The sequence below is a fragment of the Cariama cristata genome, unplaced genomic scaffold, assembly GCF_000690535.1.
Source record: "Cariama cristata isolate BGI_N322 unplaced genomic scaffold, ASM69053v1 scaffold9207, whole genome shotgun sequence".
In the NCBI taxonomy this organism is placed as follows: Eukaryota; Metazoa; Chordata; class Aves; order Cariamiformes; family Cariamidae; genus Cariama; species Cariama cristata.
Genome location: NW_009628351.1, coordinates 10,317 through 27,501, shown reverse-complemented (window position 1 = coordinate 27,501; position 17,185 = coordinate 10,317). Strand labels below are relative to the sequence as shown.

Sequence of the window (17,185 nt, the reverse complement as noted above, 5' to 3'; positions counted from 1 at the left end):
AAATGCCGTAATACACCTTTTCAATAGATAAATGTTCATAAAAATATCTTGAACCCTAACCAAGAAAACAATTATAATACAATTTTAATTCTGCTACATAAAACAGCTTTTCTATGAAACAAGAAGGCAAGTTCAGGTATGAAAACATAATTTACTTATTGCTTTTGCTACAATGTCGTTTGTTTTTTACATATAGTCATAAATACACTATACAGTATAAAATATTTCGTAGGAATACATTTTGTGGTCTGCTTAGGTTTGCTGGCTTTAATTCTAGCACCAAATACAAAAATGAAAATCAAATTAACTTTAAAGGCACTTCCATTTTATGTTTGTTTGTTTGTTAATTAACGTCTTGGTTTGTACTAAATTTCTTCGCTTCCCTCTGGTAGAAGCAATACTTGATCCTACTTTTATCTTTGTACAGTTCAGGTCACGTTGAGGCACAAAATGATTTATGAACATTCCCATCCCTCAGCTGTTTCTTTCTCTCACAACACTCATTGTTGCTTTTTAGTCTTCACCTTTCCTCCTTCACTTCCCAGCTACTTCATCTCTTTACTTCTTCATGTCAGACAATCCAGCTTCACTTCCTTCAGTCCCCTGAAAAACCTCTCTTCAAACCTCGACTTCCCTTACTCCATCTTGCGCATCTGTTATTCCAATATCAAAACACGTCACTATCATGATATGTGACTTGCACAGATTAACACACTGCTCCAGTTCCTCTGTCACTTGTTCCAGTGCCTCCAGGTACTCCTGTGACTCCTTATCGAGATCAGGATCCACTTCAACTGTCAGACAAAATATTAGTGAGTAAGAGAAACAGCTCATAGCAAAACATTATTCTATCACAAGAGAGCCAATAACGTAGAGTACAATTTTATTTCTCTTGAACTAAGAAATTTTTTCACTTTGTTCAGCAGATGCAAAACTCTACCTTGAAGCTCCAGTTAAGCACAGCACTCAATCTATGAACAGGTCTCATGCCTCAGTTTCCCAGCTGTAACATGGATACGGAAACATTTTTTTTTCCTTCTTTGGAAAGAAGGATAATAAAAGGTTGTATAAATATTTAATATTAACAAGCATCACAGTGAGTCTCTGCATCGTTTTGATGTTCTCTCCTGGTTGGTTTGGAGGGGTTTTTTTGTTCACTTCAGGTACTATTCAGCATTGAACAAATCTCATACCACAGAAATAAGAATGGAGTATTTTAGGGCTCAGTTCAGCCAAATATCTTAGCAAGTGCTTAACTTTTCCAGTGGGATTGCTCACATGCTGCAAGTTTGTTACATGCTGATCATACTGCTGTTTTTGCAAAATACTTACAGTCTTCCTTCCACTTATTCGGATCCATCATCAATCTGCACTTTGTCTCTTCCAACTCTTCCTTCAAAAATTCATGCTTTGCTTTTACTTCTCTGATTCGCTGTTGGCGCCTTTCTAGTATCTTCAGCTTAGTATGGAAATACATCAGACCCTTTTAAGACACAGAAAGACCATTTCATGAATTTGCCGGTTATTAGCTGACCTCCAACAGTTTGACACAAATTGCTCCCAGCTCATTATGTGTAAGAGTTAGCAAGTGGGTGGTTGGTTGGTTCTAGGGTTGGTGGGGTTTTTTCCGGTTTTTTGTTGTGGTTTTTTTTATTTTATTTGAAGTTTACATTAATGGATTCTAATCTAGAGGAACAGCATGCTACATCACTTGAGCATTTGTTGCACTTCTCTGAATTAGCAAACATCTCTTAATACATTCTGAAATTACTACTATTTGTAGAGGAATTTTTTTTTCCAGCAGTGCAAATGATAAACACAGCCTAATAATAATGTTAGAGTATTATTTAATCCTCAAACATATGAATTCTTATTTTCTTAAAAGCATTCCTACCTTCTCAACATCCTGGAAAGGCTATTATGAAAAAAATGGGAAAAAGGCATCAGAAGAATATAAAATTCTGGTCTCCAAAATAGAATTAGCTGAAGTGTTTTCCAATTACAACTAAATTAAACTCAGTGTCTCCCTGATTTAATAGAATCCTGTCATTTACATAAAGAGTTAATGACCCTATCCATTGAGGGAGCCTGTAAGGTTTCATCAGCCAGACTAAGATTATAAAGTCTTTTCATAATGTATTCATTGGTAACTTCCATTTACACCATCAGTCATGTTAGACAATTAATTTTAGACAGTAATCATTTTCATTTTCTGTGTTAAGGGTACCCCAACATATGAATTGTAAAATTAATAATTATAGTGCTTTAATTGCAATCAATTTCCTGAACACCATTCCGGCATTCAAGCAAGGACTCTGCCTGTATACTGTAATTTAAGTTGTCTACAGTTGTTGTAAAATATGTGCTGACCTCAGTTTCCTCTTGTCTGTGTCGCTGTAATCGTTCCACATCATCAATCTCATAAACTTTAATTTCAAATGGCTCTTTTAAAGTGCCTGGCAAAGGTGGTAGATCAACCCATTGGCCAGTGACGCTGGGTTTTCTTCCTAGGGAGGTAGCATCTGGCAACGGAGCAGGAATCAGTCTACGGCGCTGGAGACCTAAAATACAGAAGACAAGCATTCCTCAGACTCTAACTAACAGACTGCAGAATGTACTGCAGTGAATTAAAGATTCTCAGGATACTTAGGAAGAAATGTTTTTGTTGATCTTTTCCTTTTAATAAAATGCCCTCAGGCTGCTAATTGAGTTACTGCCTTGACAAAGTATGTTTCACTTGGTTCACGGATGGAAGTAACAGCAGTTCCTCTCCCAAAGCAGATGTCTGAGCAACAGGTCTTTATTCTCTCCTTGCAAAAATATTTTGCCTGGATTAATTTTTCTTTAGTGGGCTACAATGGTATTCGTTACCTTGCAATGGCAATGAGATAGCGAGTGATTTCAAACCAATACTGATAATGGCAGATGAATCTGGAAATCTCCTGCTCCTCCAGTTAAAGTCAAGAAAGGCTATCTAAGATCCCCCTCATTGTATTACCTTTTTGCAAAGACCAAACAGTTTCCTCCAAAATTACTACCAATGCTTTAAGGTGCTAAATACCAGCAGTTTTCAATGAGTTTGCAGGATTGGGAGGCATTCAGAAGGCAGCAACCAACCAAGCTGCCACCTCTGATCTTGGGGCCTATCATCACCCATTTGCACCAGCACTCAGAAGCTCAGAGCATGACAAAACTCACGAACTCCTCAACAGGAGGGCTCCCAGATTTACAAACAGCATACTGCCACCTTAATGCATCTGCTAGGGCTCAAGTTTCATGAAGCAGAGACTGACTTATGTCCTTCAAAAATGCTGGTACTTTAGTACACAAGAGTTGCCACGTTGCTGTCAAGCATTTTTTGTGATTATAAGTCTCTTCATTTTCTACAAGGCTGACCTATACAATACATGTGTCAAGGATGAGTACATGCATAGAGCTCGTCAGACAATGTTAACAAGGCTGCAGACCAATCCCTAGGTAAATATGAGGGCTGAAGGCCACTAGAAACAAGCTGCAATGTCACATGGCAGCAGTAAATAGAAGCAGCTTTTGGGTGACTGGTGACAATAAATTTAGTGCTTAATTTCTTCCTCTTACTGAAAACCAACTCAGAGGTAAGGAACCTTATTTCTTCTTACAAAAGGAAGCACATCAAACAGATGAGACAGTGCTGCTCAGAGGACAATGCTGCCAAAACAACTTCTGGGCTGAGACCTCTACAGGAGAGTTAAGTACAAGTTAAGGCTGTCATCTAAGCCCTGTCACAAATTTCAACATGAAATGGAGATAAAATCCCAGCAGGTACCCCCAAAGCAGCACACCTCCATAGATACCTGAAGAGTATCTGCTTTACATATTCTTAAGAAAAACATCCCTAATCCTTAATTGCATTTTTGCTAATTTCTAAGTAACAAGAACAATCACAACAGGAACGTTTTCGAAAGGGAAGACTTGATTCTACTTTTACAGCACCTGTTCATTGTTCATCATTCTCACAACCCCAATTCATTTAGCCCGAATCACCACTACAGTCCTGCCTGCTGAAATTACCCACTGATCCTGTAACCACTTCGGTGACAGCAGGATCCCTCTGAAGAGGACACCGAACAGACACTCAGACACATATACTAAGCAGACAAACTTCATATTCTTCCACTGTACCAGCCAGGGTCAACATCATTTCTCCAAGGATGAAGTTAAATGACAAGGTTTCCAGTGACATGTATAGGAGTAGGATCTGTCCTTAAATCCAGAGACTGCATGACTCCAACACAGTTTGGAGCAACGTAAGCTACTTGAAGAACCTCTGATACTTTGCAAAGATTACAATATATTTTAGGCCTATAATGGGTCTTCATCAAACATTTTTTTGTAAGAAATATTTCATGAACTTCCTAGGAAACCTCATGTCATGTACAAAACACATTATTGTCTCAAAGTCTTCAGCTCTCCAAGAAGTAATACATAATTTACTGATATACAGCAATTTCAATTGGAAAAAGAAATAGTTGGTCATTTTTAAAGATCTTATAAGCATTTCCTGAGGCAAAAACAAATACATCCATCAGTGGATAATGCCTTCTCAATATGTGTGCAACTCATACAGCTGTTAATATTGATTTGTAGAAAGGTTTAAGAGGTTGATATGCTATGGAAAGAGAACTGCAGCAAATGCTGCACTAAGTTTCCAAAATGATTTATCACCTGCTGAAGCAACTCAGTTGCTTTGACCAGAAAGCACCATCAGATCTACGTCAGTTTCACTCATTTGATTTTACTGCCAGAATCAAGCATCATGGGTGTCTACAGGGACTGCAATAATTACCACTTTCCAACCAAAAGCTCAGATTCAGCGCATTGCTGATACAAGTTTCTACTACATATCCAACAGTCAGTATGCTGAGGTTGCTGAATGAGGCTGCTGATCCTTAGCTTCGTGGCACCGATTGCCACTGATTATTTATGATACTACAGGACTTTGTTAACAGCAGTCATATGAGCCTGATTTTGAAGCTGCCTACAACTAGCAGCATTTACGTGAGCACCACCTGCAAAAGCAATAAGAAAAGGCACTGGAGAGCAGGAAAGGGTACCTGGCTCTTGTACCCCCACCTTTGCATGGCGTGGTTGGACATGTCTGCCTTGGCACAGGACATGAGCCAGAGCCCCCTCTTCTAAGCGACTCCCCCAGTCGGTTTCCTATTGCTTATAGTATCCACATGTACACTTTAATGTTTCTTTATAAAAACACTATTACAGTGCAATACAATAATTTTGCAATTAGCTGGTAGCATTAACGTTAAGAGTCACTACATCTTCCCTACTGCTCTGCCCCTAAGCCTTACCTTTGGGTAATCTAACACACATTCCACAATCCTCATTAATTCACAAACACTCTTCTTCCCTCCAGGCCTATTCCCTTGTTTCCAACTACAGTCCCAGCTTATCTCACTGAAATTCCCTTACAGATGCCTGTCAGCAGAGCTCCTCCTCTCCTCACTGCCCTTCTCTCACCCATCTTCCCCGACACTCGCTTGATCCTCACAAAAAGTCATCAGCACCCACCTATTTTTTTTTATTCCCAAACCCACCCGTACCACCCGCCTATTTTGGGCCGCCCTGGTGCCGTGCTCGCTGCCGATCCTGCTGAGTGAGGAAGGAACATCGCCCCTTCTGCCGGCAGCCATCTGCTGCCTCCTCCCTCACAGGGAGGCTGCTGGTGCCCCAGGGCACCCAGCGCCTCCCCTGCCCTCTTCGATGCAGCACCTGTGTCACACCTGCAGCTTTGAAGTGAAATAAATGACAAGTAGCTGCTGTCACGGCAATGCACGTGCACGCGCAAGTGCATGCAGTGAGTCCACCTCCCTGCTTTCAGTCTCCCCCAAACCTCCTCTCCCTCTCTGTCAGAGACGCCATGAAATCCCCCCATCCTCAGGGACACAGTGGAGCGCCAGTGGACATCTGGCCACCTTCCCCTTCATTTCTTACCTGTTGATCGTTTCTTGGGGGACTTGAGGCTCCTCATCCGGCCTGGTGATGACATCCCACTTTCACTCATGGAGTCATGCGCTGAGGAGGCACTGCCGGTGGCCTCGCTGTCCCGAATCATGCTCTCGTAGCCACTGCTGCCCCCACTGTGGTAAAACAGAGCCGTCCTCCCCATGGCCGGCGGCAGCTCCCCACTTAGGACGCTGCTGTTGTCACTGCCGTGCCCGCTGCTGTACCGCTGAGGCCGCCGGGGCGCCGTTATCTTGCTGTATGGAGACGGCAGCACCGGGATTTGCGACTTCTCGTCGCTGAGGTTAATGCCGCTGTCGTTGCCACTGTCTGAGTCGGTGGAGCCTCGGAAGTGGCCCACCTTGGCAGAGCCGCTTGACACCAGCTCGTTCACACGGCTGTTGGCCGCCCGCATGGCCTGCTTGGTCCCCATGATGGTCCCTCGGCCAGGTTTGCCACTGATGGGCTGCATGGAGCGGGGGACTGCCTTCCCACCAGGGGCCATGCCAGAGCCTTTCCCTGTAGGCTGCGCCAGGGACTTCACAGAGGAACTGAGAGACTTTGACCCGCTGGCAGAGAGGCCCCGGTTTTTATTCCCACTCGCTTGCACCTTCTGGTTAGCTGAGGGTTTTGCCTGGCTGTTTTTACCAGGCGCAGGGGCGGTGAAGGGTGGTGCCAAACCCACACTAGGGGCAACAGGGGGGACCCCCAGCCTGGGGACGGAGCGCCCTGCCCGGCTGTTGCTGCCGCTCCCATTATCCCTCACCACACTTGCTTTGGATCCGACCGATGTCAGGCTGTCACACCTCTCCAGGGACATGTGGCTCCCGTAACGGTGCACGACGTCGCTCTTTGATGTCTTTGCCTTTAAGCTGGACGTCATCTTGGGCAAAGAGTGGTCACCCTTCAGGTTCATTTTGCTGCTGGCACTTTCACTGAAGTAACACCCAGCTTTCAACCGCAAATCTGCTTCATCTTCAGCCTTTGGCGTGGCAGCTCTGGCAAAGTCCAGGCCAGAGGCTTTTCCGCCACCATTACCCAGACCGACAGGTTTTTGCTCCAGGCTCGATTTGCGTACAGGAGGTGTTGGAGGTGTTGGCCCACCTGGTCTGGGCAACATGGTTGACTTTTGTGGTGCACTCTTCTTTCCCAGTGATGATTTCAAGCTGCCAGTGGCCAATGGAGCATCCGAATTCCCTTGGGTCATGGCCTCTGACAAAGTGCTGTTAGCATGCGACACTGGCATCACTCCCAGTGTGGTGGCTCCTCTCTTCAGCTGTGGCATCTTCATGGCAACCTCTGACTTCTTTGCAGCTCCACTGGAGGATTTGCAGGCCATTTCGCAACCATCCACAACCCTCTGTGAACAGGCAAGCATAGTCTGTGACTTCGTTGGTCTGGATGCTGCGCCAAAATACTGGGCAGCTTTTCCTGGCTGCTTCTCAGTACCAAATGAGTGAGATTTTGGAGACAGCAATGAGTCTACAGGTTTTGCTTCCAACTGATAATCAGTGCGCAACAGCCAGGGATCTTCAAACATACCATGTGGATTCTGCAGCTCTTTATAGCTGAGGACAGTATTATTGTGGTTTGGAGACGAGGTAGGTTTTGTTTTCCTAGGAAGACTAGAATGTATTGTTTCAATCACAGGCATATCGCGAGAATTACTAAATTTTATTTTTACGGGCTGATCAGTGACACAAAAAGCACTTTTTATCTGAGACGCTTTGGTAGTTTCAGAGGTTTGAGGGCTTTTGCTGATGCCTGAGGACAGCTTGCTAGAACTCAAGCTCTCACTCTCCAGTTCAGAGAAGCAAAATCCACTGTCGTTCAGAGCGCTTTTTAGGGGGACAGATAAATGGGATGAATCCAAGCTGAAGGGTTCCTCAGACTTATTACAGCTGTAAGATGACTGTGCAACAAAACTGTCACTAGACTGGGCTCCATCACTTTCAATTGTACAGATGCTGACTTCACTAAGCCATGAACTGATGGAGGAACGTCTGCTGCTGGTAAAGGGATCCTTAGCAAAGGGCACAACAATATCAATATTTACACCAGTAGAAGTCTCCTGTGAGGTATAAGCATCAAACTCATCATTTATGCTGCTGATAATACTGACTGGCCTTGACCCCGATGCAAGGGCCTGAAGGGAGCAGTCGCTGTTAAAGCTAATGATACTGGAAGGTCTTCCATTATCCATAATCCCACTAATGGATAGTTCTTCCACCACAGTGAAAACAAGCTCATCCTCTCCATTCAGCTCAACAGGCTGCTGCAAAGTCACTGTGGTGGTTAGTATATCCCGATCAAAACATTTCCCTCTGAATGCTGACCTGAAGCTGTGTACCTCTATCGCACCTGACTGATTCTGGGCATTGCTACCCACCAGGAACGTGCTTCCTACAGGGTTCTGCTCAGGTTTGTTTCCCATCTGTTTGCTCATTCCCACAGGAGGAGTCCGAACTGCATTGCTATTATCTAGATCCAAATTCTCAGCTTTGGAGCCTGGTACATGCTCTTTCTGCTGTGGAGGTGGAGGTGCTGGGCTTGGCAAGGGTCTCTTCACATACAAGGACTTTTCCTTAATGACACATTCAGCTGTGGCCTTATTCTGCTCCAGATTCCTCGAAGTGCTACACCTTGAGGACTGCAGGGAATCAGTGATTGTCTCTCCTTCTCCCTCCAGTATTGAGTCTATTATTTTGTTGTCAGCTCTGCTCTGTGGCTTGGAAAGCTCTGGTTTCAAGTGAGGTGTGCTCTTTTCCTGACAGTTGCCATTGCCACCCCTTGGCGCAACAGCCTGGAAAGCAAGGTTATGTCCTTTTTTGGGAGATGCAGTTTCTTGTGGAATGGGTTTCTTAAATCCTCCAGAAGGAGAAGATATTTTTTCCTTTATCAGCTTAGACTGTGCATTTTCTGTACCTCCAGGGACTGGACTACAATTGGACACAACAGAGATTTCTCCACAAGCGAATTTGACGGGTTCCTCACTTCCATCAATGCACTCTAACCTTTCTTGCAGTTCAGCAAAAGTGTTGCATTTAAAATGGTCCTTGTCAGAACTCCTACCTATAGCAGAATTGTCTTTACTTCTCTTCTTGTTTAGGGATGGGATTATGGGAACAAACTCTGGAGGACCCTCATTATCTGTCAATTCCCTATCAGACAAAGCTGCACCATTGGGACCAACATAGATGACAGTATCACAAGACTGTTCACTGCTGGAGGAATAATCAGGATCACTAGATATACTCAGGACCGGAAGGTCAGGGTCAAGGGCAACAGTTCGTGGGTGGAATGGTCGCAAATGGGGTGGTCTTCGGACATGTCCTTCTTCACATGAGCTCTCTCCTCCAGACGAGCTGGATGCGTACTGAAAATTATCAATAACAGAAAAGTTATTAATATTAATTGATATATAATTATATATATGTACATATAATTGATTAAAGGGTCAGGTTTGTTATATAGTCTGTGCTTTGTGTATACTATCACAACTACATCTAGTGGAAAAATGTTAGAGAGTGAATTGAAATAACAAGGTCATGCTACATAGATTTTACTGCATTAGGAGTAATATATCAGTCACACCTTTTCAGATAATTTCCATTAAATATTATGTATTGTCTTTCTCCTCAACAGTTTTCTGTTCCTTCCTTATTGTTTTTTAATTAATACAAACAGGAGCTTTTGAGATAGTTCCACATATAAACAAAGAAAGAATACGTGTTTGGAACAAAAAGAAGGGAATTTCAGGATTAAGGATTGGGGGTGGGATGATGGCTCAGTGCCAAGTCATTTGTCAGTTCCTCTCCTGAGCTTTTATGCATTTTGTATTACTTCTTACCGCTGAGAAATCCCATGTTCCCTCACCGAGAGGTTAGAAAAACTCATTTTCAAATGAATTAATTTCTGCTTGTTTGTGAACCAACCTTGGATTTCTTCTTTCTCATTCGGTGGATTCGCGATGCAAGCTGAATGGTGGTGAGAGTTTCTGCATAATTGGCTGGGGAGTCAGAAATATGCGCAATCATAGTAGTTCTGCAGTTGATGTTCCCAAGTGACTCCCTCAACAACATTGTCAACTTGTTGTCTCTGTGTAACAAATGAGAACACTAGGATGGTTTAAAGAAATCACAATCATTTTTTGCAGGTTTTTACACCACAAGCTGTGCTTTCACTCTCATAGCACATATGCATACATGGTACATGTAGATAACAAATATGCTCCTATTCTTTGACCACACTTAAAATGTGTCTAAATGTACACAAAGATATCAATATGTTAATTATTTATCTGCCTGTGTATTTGCAGTATGGTAAGTTATTTTATTTGTTACTTAGACAATTGTAGAGCAATTGATTGATAACTAGTTTAGTTATCTCAGGTTTAGCTCATATTACCGAAAAAGCTCATGAGTGCTGTATTTTAAGCTGAGCAGGCTTAGTAGCTGGCTAGCTAAGCTCTGTGAGCTCTATGCAAATAACTTTGATAATACAAGTCAACAGAACTGGCAAGAACACCAAATATAACAATGTTAGATATCAGAAATATATCAATGCCATACCAACTAATCTAGTTTCCATTCTGCCTGCTGTGCTCTGCTCTGACACAGCAAATAGGAAGCAGAATGTCTCTCTGAAGGCGTTCCTGGTGATGCAAGTCCTCTGCCATGGACAGCAAAGTTGACAAGACTGGTCACATTTTGTCCTCCACTGGTCTCCAAGACATCTCTCCCCAGGGCTCCCTGAAGGCTGCTTCCTATTGCCCCCCTGAGCCGGCCCAATGTCTGGGAATTACCACCATGTCTGCTCCCTAAACCATGGCAGGTGACAAAATTGAGGATCTGCCCTTCCCTATTCTAACCCATTCATCCTCTACTCCATCCACAAACCTAGCAACTAGCCTGAGGAAATTATCTTTCTGCCTAATACAGGAAGAAAGAACACCTGTTTGAGATGCAGCACTAGATAAATACGTGAAATGACATGATTGATAACAACACAAAGTTATAATGCATGAAGACAAGCAGCAATTAAATTTAAGGACTGAAGGCCAAATTCTGGTAAAGGTGTTTACAATGTGGCTGTTGTCTTTAAGTTGGGCTCCCCACAGGTGTGTTTGACATAATATTATTGTCAAGTACACTCCATGAAGGAACACATCTAAATGTTCACTTCTACTAAACAAACTTGCAACATGGTGGTGTTTCGGTTTTTATTGAAAAGATGTATCATTCAAAAAGGCACACAGAAATAACAAACTTTGATGACCATACTTGATAAACTCTTTAGTATTTTCTGAAATTTCAATACAATTTTTAAATTTGGAAAAAGGAGAGAAAATCCTATGAAATTTTGATGAAATTGTTCACTAATATCCAGCTGGCTGAGATAGATCTAAATTCCAAACCCAGGAAACAAAGAGGAGATAGAAGGGAAGAAATCATTTTGGCCATTTTCCCCTGCTTTTTTCAACAATCAAACCCTCCCCAACATTTCACCCAACTTAGTATACATCAAGATGCATATAATTTTTGGCCATGTAATTAAGAATTTCATGTTACTCTGTGACAGTTAAAAAGTTGTGTGTATGTATATATACATATAGTCAAGTAGATTAATAGATATATGTATCTGTAATATAGAAGTAATCTTAAAAGAAGACAGACCCCTCTCTGACAGAACTTCCTTTAACTTCATCTTAGGTAAAGAGTAAATTGTTGATGCAATTCACTGCTAAGGTAACACCAGCCACAAATTTAAGATAATGCAGACAATAATTCACTTACTTATATGGCACATGCTTAGCACCATTAATTAAGGCCAAAATTACATTGCCCAGGGCAGAGAGAGACAGACACAGAGAGCCTCCTCCATCCCGGCTCTTGCTCAGCACTTTTTCACAGCTCCCTAGATCAATGAGATGCAAACGGCTGCGTCCTCCAGACACTAAAACAAAAAGGGGAAAACTGGTTGTACGTCACGTTCTTGCATGGACTGAAGCCAAACTTGGTATTCAAAATGTATTCAAATGAGGAAAATAATGAATACAGCATGGGATAATGACTAAATTAAATATTAATACTAAGGAAACCAGATATTAGCCACAGCTACCAAAGTTAAAGGTGACTCGACTGGCTTGAGGGTTTGTTTCATTTTTTCTTTTTAAGTTTATTGCAAATTATTGTTTAAACTAACCCAAAACCACATCATTTAAAAATAAACAATATGGTAAGAAGATTCATACTTCCTCCTTTGCCACTCTTCTCCATGCGATACTGGTATATGTGAAGAGTAAAGAGCATATGTGAATTCCTCCTATCTTCTTCCTCACATTCAGGTTTGCTCGTACTTCTGGCAGCAATTGCAGCATCAAGGAAAAAGGCAGCTTTCTCTGCTGTCGGGGCCCTCAGCTCACTTTGGTTTTGAAGCTTGAATATAAACAAGAAAATGACTAATTAGCACCGGGTTTTTGTTTTTTTTTAATTATTCTTTGCTGAACTGGCTAAATCTCTAGGGCACTAAAAGAAACAAATATGTAGACCATGGGAGAAAGGCTTATAAATTAAAAGCAGTAATTTTTTTTTACAGTCTTAAAAGTTGTTACAATTGTTGTCAGATAAAAGGAAATAAAAAGCAGAAGAAAGTCAGGCTCAGAAAAATCTATGTTGTGATATCCATTATACCTGGGTTCCACATATTGGATCTTCTCTCAGATAAACCCCAGGAGACTGGCCATCCTGAAGGCTGCCAGTGGCTACTTCAGCTAACAAATCCTTAAGGTTTTCATCTTTGCCACTGATCTCCACAGCAGATACTCTAATAGAGAAACGAGTCCCAGTTTTTTCTTTACGTTCATTGATTAATTTGAAGAGCCAAGAAATTGCACAGGGGATGATACCAAGGCTTTGCGTGGAGTTATCTTTCCCAATCATGGTAAAAGATTTTCCTAGAATGAAAAGACAAACATGAACTTAATTCACCTTTCTTGTACAAGACAGTGTCTTTTCATATCACCACTGTACATTGCATGCAATGCCACGTGCTGCACAGATAATGGGAAAGAACAGATGCAAAAATGCAAAGTATTTAATTACTAATCCATTACTATTTATTCAATTAATTTTGCAATTTTTGTAACTCAGACCCACAGCAAACTAATGCCAAAAACATCTGTGATCTTTTGATTTTCATCACAATGCACCTATATAAACTTGCTCTTGAATAAGCTAATCTGATGTTACATTTTACCTTTTCAAATTAAAACTTACAATCACAGTGTAGAAATAAACCATGATAAGTTTGCAAAGCTAATTAAAAAGAAATTCTAATCTATTCATATACTCCAGGTTTATTGTTCCAGGAGCTGACAGCATGTAATTACCAGACTGACATAGTAATTAACTGTAACAAATTTGGGAGCTCACCAAGCTTGACATGACCAAAGCAAAATATGCAACCATCTGCACCATTCACAACAGACTGGATTACTTCTGCTACTGTTCCAGAGCATACTTCAGCCTGAAAGAAAGATTGGAGACAAATAAGTAAAAGAGCATATACTGCTATGTTTTTTACTATTCTTCTGTAATGAAATGAATGAGTCAATATTTTTGAGGCACAATATTCTTCCCATTTTTATGGCATCAGTCCTATTATTTTAGTAACTATGCTATCTTAAAAAATATTAAAATATGCTACTACAGCCTCAAATAGTTTTCAATTCTATTAAACCAATTCTCTTGGAATATTGATTCTATGACTAATGTAGCAAACTGAATGCTATCCAACCGGGCTTCCTGCTGGTATAATAGCTTAGCCAAGGCTATTCAGCAATAGTTGCAACTCCACTGAAATTAAGCTACTCAAGAGTGCTCACAGGAATTAAAAAGACATTCATACTGGAGAAAATGCATTAAGATCCCTGAATAAGATTTCATAGTATCACATTTTTCTCTTCCAGGGGAAACATTATCATCAATAAAGAGAACTTGCTAAAATATTTGAGTGTACTGAAACCAGTTTATCCACGTCAGTGAAGGTTTCAAATATGCAATAAGATGATCTATTAAGTACAGCAACTGGGGGCAGGGCAGAGGGTTGGTGTAAATACGTAACTACAGTGAAATGGTAAGGCTCTGTTTGCAGGTGCATGGCAGCAAGCTTGCCTCCAGCAACAATGCCTGCACAGAAGTGGCTGCACTGGGCCAGGATCACTCAGAAACACCACAAACAGGCCACCCAACAGGCTCTGCCACAAGGACCTGAAAGAGCCTAGCCAAAACCACGGGTCAACAGCCTGAAGGACTGGTGCCAAAACCAGCAGAGAAGCAGGCTGTGACCTGCCACCTTGCAGCGGGGCTGGCAACACAAGTAAGAAAAAGCCACTTCCAGTTCTGGACTAATGTTGAGATCACGGTTGCATACTTCTGCACAAAGATGCCATTTGAGCTTATGCAGGGTCTTACAAACAGCCTCCTGATGTGGTTACCACTGCTTTAGGTACTGATGTGTGTGGGAGGTTATTCTCCATCTTTAGTGCTTGGCTAGAACTTGGACCTAATAGATATTTTCGTATCTCTAGTTTGGGACCCCAAAAAATTAAACAAAATCCTAGGAGCAGATCTGAGGGTGGATTCTGAACTAGATCTTGTCATGTTTCCTCAACATTAATATACCATTTTCACCTTAGCTGTTCTGTGGTATATTTTTCACCCTAATTTTTTTCAGCATTTCAAACTTGGAGTAGTTCTTCATACACTGCTGAATTTGTTCTTCTTTTTAAAGCTGTTCTAGGATTTTTTTTTCCGAACCAAAGATTTTTCCAAGGAAATTTCAGGTGTCCATGAATACAATTTCATAGAATATACTGCAGCCCACAACCCTCTCAAATACCAGCCATTCTGTATATGCATCAGATTTCAGGTCTGAGGCTACTACTGTACAAATACATCCTTTTGCAGGCCAAAAGAAAGGCATGCACAACTGTCAAGATAAAATAATCAGGCAAAAACACAGTAAAAACAAACTGGAAAAGGCGAGGAAAATATAAAGGCTCCCTAACTGTTTCCGTATAGCAATCCCACAGGGTTAGCCGTATCTCTTCTCTTAACAACAGCATTTAGTTCAATGTTAAGCACATGTTCACTTCCCACTGAAAGCAGTGGGGAAGAACTTTATTTCAGTGACATCAAATGGGTTAAAACCTAACTGGATGGAAAAGTGAATTTCAAATTGGCTGTGTGTCTTTCTCTAACAAGAGAAAATGCAGGAAGATAATTTAGTCAGCAAATCCATCTCCTCAGCTATTATTCCTTAATTTTACATCTCGACTAAACTGAAAGTGTATGAATTTACCCACTTGTCTATTAATTGCCATGTTTTCTCCAGGCACTAAGGCAACTCATTCAAATAACATTCCCTAGAAACAGAAAGAACTCTTCAGGCACTCAAATGCAGTGGCCACAAGAAGACTCAGGAGGTTTATGCAAGTGACTCCAATACCTGCGAAGCATCCTGGGGGAAAACCGCATCAAATGCAAACATCTTTGGGACAGCAACAACGCCTCTTCTGTGACCTGCATCGGAAGGCCCATTTGCCGCTGGATCATAAAATGTGATTTGTTTTTTTCGTGGGTCTACCTTTAGGAAGGACATGGATTCAGATGTTTCATGTTCTCCTTGAGAGGGACAAATCCTTACCATCACTTTCACCTGCAAGAATTCAGAAGAAAGCAACAACTTCAGTTCCCAGCTACAGATAAATGCATGCAAAGCATTCCTCCCAAACCCAATCCCTTTCCCATGACACGTTCATTTGTAATATTTAGGTGTGTCAGAACAACCGTGGGACAAAACCAGAGCCAGATTTTCCAGCCTGGTTTCCACCCTGGGGTCTTCACTGAACTAGCTTCTAAAGGTGCACTTTGTCCCTTCAGTTGACTCTGTTCCAGTTTTATTATTTCGATTTATAAATGTCTGATCTGCAGGTATAATCCACTGTAGGTGTAATGCCATGCCTAATCTAGTCTTCTCCCTTTCAAGTACTCAATGTGACCAAAAGCACAAACCAATCCCCTCTGAAAATCAGTCTGAATAATGCAAAGCTCAGACAGATAGTGTATTTAAACTGAACTAAATCTAGAAACTTTCAATTCCTTGTTCACATTCTTCTAATAAAAAGGTGCTTGTCTTATAGCTTTCTCAGGCAGATACCTTTATGCTGTCATTTCCAGGCTCTTTGGTGGTTAGTTGCAAATTTAATGGGAAAGAAGGGAATTAAAAAAAGAACATTAGAAGTTCAAAAAGCTTGAAAAGAAATCACTCACAAAGTACACTTCTATTGCAGCACTGCAAATGCCAATTTCCTAAATGTGGCATTTTAAGACAGCATTTTTAGAGAGCTCAGACATGTTGGCTGTGATTTTCAAAGCAGCTTATGGGAGCCAAGTGACTGGGTCTCATGAAAGTTCAGCAAAGGCTGCACACCTGTTTCTTTTAAGCTTCCTGGAAATCATACTCTTACTTAAAAAAACTGTGAAATACTGCCTCACACCCACTTATGATCATTTATCCTTATGAAATGCTCCCAGGTCAGAACCAGCGTCTTTTATACACCTTGCACTGAAGCAAATGACTATTACAGGTGCAACCTCAACTCTGCACTGCCCAGCAGATCAAACTTTAGAGAAAAGCAATGCTCAGCCAGAGTGACTTTCCATGGCCAGTATGAAATGTTTCAATAACAAGCAGAACAACAGTATTATCTCCTTATTCAACTACCAAACAACTTTCACTGCACCAGTGTTAACCATTTAGTTTCCCTGGCTGAAGAGCCTCCATGGCTGTAATATACCACAGCCAGCACAGCTGGAACCATTTACACTCATACTCTCCAGAGTGCCCATCAGGAGCTTCATCTTCTGCAATGCAACTACTGACTCACAAAACACCCACTCCTTTTACAGCACTTGCACCTGATTTGGAAGGGGAGGGACAGATAGCAACCCCTCTGCTGCAAATCTCCAAACACAAAGCATGCAGTTGCTTGCTGATGAGTCGGCACTCAGCAGTGGTGAGGCTGCACCTGAAATACTGTGTTCAGTTCTGCGCCCCTCATGACAAGAAAGACCTTGAGGTGCTGGAGCATGTCCAGAGAAGGGCAACGAAGGTGGTGAAGGGC

General features: G+C 41.7%; 1 protein-coding gene across 1 annotated transcript; it reads right to left on the bottom strand.

Moving 5' to 3' along the window:
• Positions 1 to 618: 618 nt before the first annotated feature.
• KIF26A (kinesin family member 26A) lies at positions 619 to 15,757 on the bottom strand (the record flags this gene model as incomplete). Its single annotated transcript, XM_009704785.1, has 12 exons — positions 619 to 794; positions 1,333 to 1,483; positions 1,895 to 1,915; positions 2,371 to 2,561; positions 5,989 to 6,926; positions 6,957 to 9,373; positions 9,933 to 10,095; positions 11,793 to 11,952; positions 12,251 to 12,434; positions 12,690 to 12,952; positions 13,431 to 13,524; positions 15,508 to 15,757. Coding segments are annotated over 12 exons (5,008 nt in total), but the record flags the coding sequence as incomplete, so codon positions are not given.
• Between the last annotated feature and the right edge of the window lie 1,428 nt (positions 15,758 to 17,185).